The 6,996-nt window shown below is 43.4% G+C and overlaps 1 protein-coding gene across 1 annotated transcript; it reads right to left on the bottom strand.

Moving 5' to 3' along the window:
- Positions 1–3,758: 3,758 nt before the first annotated feature.
- On the bottom strand, positions 3,759–5,063 carry LOC134592613 (eukaryotic translation initiation factor 5A-1). Its single transcript, XM_063444533.1, has one exon. The coding sequence runs from the start codon at positions 5,039–5,041 to the stop codon at positions 4,577–4,579; it is 465 nt and encodes a 154-aa protein (XP_063300603.1). The 5' UTR covers positions 5,042–5,063; the 3' UTR covers positions 3,759–4,576.
- Between the last annotated feature and the right edge of the window lie 1,933 nt (positions 5,064–6,996).

The raw sequence follows: 6,996 nt of genomic DNA, 5'->3' as shown, positions 1-6,996 counted from the left end.
ACGAATATCTACCAAAATCAATTTAAAAAAATAAAAATTTCACTTGAGGGGGGGCTAACCCGTAGTCACGCCCACAAAGTTAAGTAGTGAATACCGCCTCTTGCGTGATAGATCTAACGAAAAAAACTGTTGATCTTACCTGATCTAACGAATATCTACCAAAATCAATTAAAAAAATTACAATTTCAGTTGAGGGGGGGCCAGCCCCCCCTAATTATATATGCAATATCTCAGTAATTAGACTAGATCTAACAAAAATTTTGCCTGATCAAACCTGATCTAACGTAGAGCTATCATAATCAACAAAATTTTGTACAAATTTTTGTTGAGGGGGGGCTGGCTACGGGTTAGCCCCCCCTGACAATGATTGTTAATATCGCATATTTTAGAGTAGATCTAACGAAAAAAATTGTTGATCAAACCTGATCTAACAAAGATCTAACAAATGGAATAAAGTTTTGATCAAATTCTCAATATGGGGGGGCTAACCCGGGGGTGGTGTTTCCTCCTCCAGATCCAAGTGAAACCTCGCCACGGAATCAACTGTTGCTAACAGCAGCATTTGGTTAACATAGGCAGGAAATTAAAATAGTTTTTTTCCTCACTGTTAATGACAGTATTGAAAATGGGCAATACCTTAGCAGTCAGTAAAGGGTCGAAAACAATAACACAAACCAGATAAGAAATCATGTATATCAACTTTACTAACTACTATTAATGGTTAACAAATTGTAAAAATCTTTTGACAAACTTTCTCTCAGACACAGTTGCCAAATCCAAATGATAATGACAAAGTTCTAAAAGAGAACCATGAAGCAGCTCTAACAATATATCTCTCCCCCTTCCAATCCCTCTCCCACTGCGCCAAAAGCCTGCCTACCCTCATCAGACTCTCCCCTAGTCTTCAATCGTTTAAGAAGTCCCTCAAAAGCCATCTTTTCACAGAAGCATATGGCCTCTCAGAGTAACTTTTATTTCACACACCTGTCTGTTGCTGTCACCTAAAGGCCCCGACTCAGCTCTCACCTCCAGTTTTGCTACTTTCTTACCTTGTCGTTTGATTGCTATCCCCCTCGATGCCCTTCCATTGGGTTTTTATACCTCATCTCCTCTGGACTGTAAGCTCATTTGAGTCCTCATCAACCTATTGTTTCTGTAACATTTTGTATTTTTTTTTATTTATTGTTACATGTCCTACTTTTATAATATTGGAAAGCACTGCAGAATATGTTGATGCTATGTAAATACCAATAATAATAATAATAATAATAATAATTGTAGCGGAATGGTCTTCGCCACAATACCTTCCTTTTCCTAAGGGCTGTCCACCCACCCTATTTGTTACTGTATTTCAATTACTTGCCCTGTTGGTTACATGAGGAAACAAGTAACAACGTAATATTAACTCTCGTTCGTCTGTTTTTTCAGTAAGAATCCTATTTCAACTATCTTACACCATATTGTTCGACAAACAAACAAACTACTGAACAAACAGGCCACCCCAGAAAGGAGCGTGGCATCAATTGACCTCCCTAACTTTGTTCACACTGCTTTAATTGCCAACTGCACGAACTAACTGGGTGTTCCCTGGGTGGCCGCCGTTTGGCATACGAACACATGGTGGGCATCTTAACATACGAATTGCACCAGCGGTGTTTGGTCGTTGAGTGTCTGGAACCCAAATCAGACATGCGACTGCACGAACACCGAGACTTCCACTCTTGCATAAGTTCGTGGGAACTCAAGGAAACAGAGTGGCGTTCGATAAAAAAGAACCATACGAACGGGGAAAATTAAACGAAAGAAGACACAAAACATTCTGTTGTATATGTTCATGCATTTCAACCTCCCGAACGGAGACCGACCGCACACCCAAAACTCATGGAACTATTCTCGGCTTACACCTTGTGTGCGGTCGGTAAAACTAAGACATCCATAAAACTTTTGAACCACTGAACCGATCTGGGTGATGTTTCAGTATATTGCTCCCCCAGATCGGGGCTATCAGGGGATGTTAGACTTGTGAATGTAGGATATGTTTTTGGTGTGTTTCCAGAAAAGTATGAAAATTGAGATTTTTCTGTTTTGTGATAATTGATTTGATACAGTAATTAACTAAATTATCCCTTGAGCAGAGGGGAGGGGTTATATGCAGTGTATGGGAGTGTCTTGTTACCTAACTCTGTTTTTACTGGTTGATGTATGTGGCGAAACCGACCTCACCACGTGTCCTTGGAGGGGGCTGCTTGCCCGCCTCTTGCCTTTGGACTATGGCCCTGGGAGATTGGTCCCTTTTACAAAACATATTCGGCCCTAACAGAGTGCATGTCACTCATTCTGGCCCTTTAAACACAGTGGGGCCATTCGGTACTTGCCCTGTGTGAGCAGTGATACCCCCAGATAGCTATGCCATGGAGCCTATTCATATAATGAAAGACTATGGGAAAGACTTTGGCTCCATGGCAATTAAACTGTATTTGTGTGGTCTGCGTGCCATTCACCTAATAATGTGCGCGCAGACCTGAGCTATCTGGGGATATGTTACATGTCTGTGTTTAATGTATAAAAAGTGACTTTATATATTTTAAAACATAATCCTGTATTTAGGCCCCACATGTGTAATGGAGTTTTGTCTTTGACCTGGGAGATAATTGGATTACTTCTCCAATTATCTCCAGGGCAGAAGGGAGGAAACCAGGATGCATTGTGGGGATGTTTTTACTTTTACTGTTTGAGTCAGATTAAAATACTACCAGCCAGGGGGAACAAAAGATACTTTTATTAACTTTTGAACCCCTGGTCTGATTCATGCCAATTTTTTTTTTTTTTGACATTCTTTATTTAGTTTTATGTTTAGGTAACAGTACAAACATTTTTTTGACATAACAATGGTTTGCTAAAGACCCCATCTAGTATACCCTTCCCCCATATCATTCCCTCCGTTGAGTTACTGGCCTATTGTTGGGGCTCCGCAGGTGATTGAGTCCGTGTGGGTTGGTGGAGTCGGCCCCTGGAGGTCAACTAAGGATGTCACTATTCCCAATGCCCACCCCACGGCCCCCACACCCGCCCCGTGGTCTTGGGCGGGGGGGTGGCAGACCGGGGGGTGCATTTCGATGTGCGGTTGGGTTGTGGTTCCTCGGTTCGAGGTGTGGGTCGTGCCCGTTCCCCTAGGGGGAGGGTGGTAGGTGGAATTGCCCTGTGGAGCGTCACTTTCCCTAGGGTCACGGCCTCGTCGGCCTGATGTACGGGCAGTGTCTCCCACCATCTGTGTCTTGGGGATGGGTGTCGTAGCGTCCCAGAGCCGTCCTGGGTGGAGAGAGCCACCTTTGGGCTGCCTGCGTTGCTTATGTCTTGGCCGGGGGTAAGGGGTCCCTGTACGGGTCACCCCCCTGAGTGATCCTATCAGTACTATGGTGGGGCCCACTGGTCTCGTCCGATGTCCGTCTAGTTTTAGAGCCCGGCTATGTCCTATCGCTTGTCTAGTTGTGTGCAGCGAGTGTGTCTCTCCCCGCTCTGTCTCCCACCCGCTTATGTCCGCCTATGGAGTCTGGTGTCGCTATGCTACTCGCGCGGGCCTATCGGTCCCTCTCGTGGCTGCGCTCAGGCCTCGGGAGGCTAGTCTTGTGTGGGTGGGGGCCCTTAACGTACATTCCGAGATGCCAATTTTTTTTTTTTTTTTTTTTCGATTCCCAGGTAGGTCTTTACTCAGTTTAATATTTCAAGATAAATACAAGGAAAAAAGCAACTGAACTGCATTTTTCTATTTTTTTTTTTTTTTCAGTCTGATGACAAAGGCCTCAAGTGAAAATCTGTAGCGTTAACAACTCTAACCCTCATTTGTGCCATGTATGCCCACTATGTAAATCATACAACATACAGAGTGCCTGTCTAAACTTTAGGCAGGCTTTGACACCAGTTTATAAGGTTACAAAATGCAAGCCAACATGTTGGCATAGGAGAGTACAGAGGTAATACAATTTTGTTTGCACATGGCCATCAGGACTTTTAAATTTGTTTTATAATGATGGGACAGGGAAGTTGCAAACAAACTGGCATTTCCAAATCACTTAAGTTACCCAGTCCAAGCTGTGAACTTTGTACTCCAGACATAACATGCATAAGGCTTAAAACTATGTTTTTTAGTTTTAGAGTTCTAGGTATCATTTTGTTCTAAGATATACTAAGGGGTACTTTAAAAATCACACTGCCCAGTCAACTGTCCTTTTATCCTAGGTGTATGTAACCAGTATTTTTCAGCAACACTTGATTTAAACTATGCATCTGGAGCAGATTTGATGCAACAAAACTAATGCCGTCAGTTCAGATGGACCTTCAAAATGAACACCTGCAAGGATATCAACACCTAAAGCATTCAAACTGAATCTAACTGCAGTGATTTGGAAAATAGCCAGCTAACCTGCATAGCCCATTTCCGCTTCGAGCAAACACATGAAAACAATTGAAAAAAAAATAATGAGGTTTTGAAAAGGCCATATGCTTTGGTGACAATCAGAACCAAATTTAAGATCTGTTTATCTTGACCTGAGCACTTTGCTCGAGCCTGGGAATATGTTTATTTGGTCATGGCCTTGATGGCAACGGCACACTCCTCATTCATAGCACACAAGACGGAGATCATAATCTCTTCTCCGCCTTCAAATCTAGTTTCTATTTCTTTTCCCAAATCACCATCTGGCAGCTTAAGATCATCACGAACATCACCACTGTCAGTCAGAAGGGAGAGGTATTTGTCGTTGATCCCAATCAGTTGATAATCACTTCTTTTAATATTTGGAACATCCATGTTGTGGGTAGATGGACAAATATCTTCATACTTCTTACCACTGAAAATATCAATACCAACAAGGTGAACCTTGGCATGACCATGTTTGCCGGTCTTAGAAGTAGACATTTCAACAATTTTACAAGGACGTCCCTTCAGAACCACAAAGCCGTTCTTGCGCAGGGCAGAGCACTGCATGGGGAAAGTGGTGGAAGCTCCAGCATCTCCAGTGGTGAAATCGATATCATCTGCCATGTTGCTGGGTGTCTTGCAACAAAAAAAGCCCGAGATGCCAATTTTTAATATGTTGTTCCCCTGAATGGATTGATTGTGGATATGTATTTTTATGTGAATGTGATGTATGTTTTTAAAGTTACAGAGTATGTGTGGAAACTGTATTTTTACTGTATGTAATAATTATGTTAATTGCTTATCTGAGGGGAGGGGATGTGTGGGTTGTACTGTTGCTTGATTGGTTGTTTTATGCCTCCCCCTGGGTGTGTCCTGTATGTGCACAACTGTAATAAAAACCAGGCTGGGTGTTCCAGACCTGAGTTCCTGCTTAACCCTCAAACCGATGTGTCGTCTCTTTTTTCGGGGAATTGGATTGTATGCTGACTGCCAGGAGTGTAAGCGGATTGTATGCTTTTCCTGTTCAGCTATTCCAGGGTTCGTGTGTTTCCAGTTCGGGAGTTGGAAGATTTGTACAGTTTGCAGTCCGGGAGATTGGTGCTTGCAGTAGCTGCTGGTCTAGGAAAAAGGGGATTATCGCCTAAACTGGGTTTTATCCTCTGGTAAGTGAAATGGTCCGTTACAATGTATATTTATATTGGTGCCCCACAAGGTCCACCTGGGAAGGTCCACCTGGGTGGTAACCTTTGGGGCAAAACCTGCATAAAAGGCCAGCCTGGCCATTAAAGGATCAGTTCTGCTCCTAATACTGAGTGTTGTCCAGTTATTGGGAAGGGTGATGGGATATTCGTGTAGCATCTTGTTTTTATGCCTGCTGTCTTGAAGTTTCCTGTTTGTTCCTGAGTAGCTGTTGGAGTCACCAGCGGAAAAGAAGCCCTACTACCACTGCTCTCAGCTACAATAATAATAATAATAATAATAATAATATCTTCAGCAGGAACTTGAGCTTCCACTGCCCAGGAAGAAGAAGAAAGATCCCAGATTGAATGAGTCATAGCTCTAGATGGAACGGTGAGACCCTTAGCCTTGTAAACTCTATATCATATATGACATATAAATAGCAGTTTGAAATCCAATAGTTTATCAAAAAGATGGAGGTTAAAAGGCCCTTCTTGTAAGGTAGCAAAGAAAAAGAACAGTTCCGATTCCCTCCTGGTTCTGTTGATATAAACTCTGAGGCAACAGGCCAAACCCATTAAATGCCCAAACCATTCCTCTTTAGAAACTTAACTGGGTAGGAACATGACCATTCATTGGTTTGTGTGAAAGGCAGACACAACATTTGTCGGGAATGAATTTGTGGAGTGCAAAATCACCTTATTTGCAACAAAAGAAAGTAAAAGGCTCTTCTGCAAAAAAGGCACATACTATCATATAACAGAAGTCAATGCTAACAATGGCATGTTTTTGAGGGTAAGTAGAAATTTCATCCAGGGTCTCAAAGTTTGTTGAGACAAAGAATGCAAAGGGGCATTAATTCTCGGGATGAAAATATAATTTAGACTTTTTATAAATCACTGGTAAGACCACATATTCTATATGTTGTGCAATTTTGGGCACCTGTTTTAAAGAAGGATATTATGGCACTATAAAAGTGCAGAGGTGGGGGGCGGGGCCTGACCGCTAAGAGGCACGGACGCACAAAGCAACAGCTCCTGAGCAAAAACGCAATTTAAGCGGATTTTACCACAAAAGGCACCCTAATTGGGCTCTTAAACAGCTGATACCGGGCAGAGGACATCGAGACCTTCCTAAAGACACCTCAAAAGCGGAGATAATGCCCGGCGCCGACATGCGGCCTACTCACGCGGGTGGCTGCTCTCCCGCTGCTTGCCTATCCGGCACACACCCTGCTGAGCCCACGTTCCCCCCCACGGACCGGCGGGGGTTATCCCGGTCCAATCTCCACAGGACCACAGAACCCTGCAAGCACACGAGACCGCACTCACCACACACCCAAAAACCAAGATGGCGGCAACCGACCGGGCTCCTGGGCCTCCACTCACCCAACCTATTCC

Source organism: Pelobates fuscus, chromosome 1 (genome assembly GCF_036172605.1).
Source record: "Pelobates fuscus isolate aPelFus1 chromosome 1, aPelFus1.pri, whole genome shotgun sequence".
In the NCBI taxonomy this organism is placed as follows: Eukaryota; Metazoa; Chordata; class Amphibia; order Anura; family Pelobatidae; genus Pelobates; species Pelobates fuscus.
The sequence above is the reverse complement of the archived record's forward strand: the minus strand, read 5'-3'. Positions and strand labels throughout refer to the sequence as shown.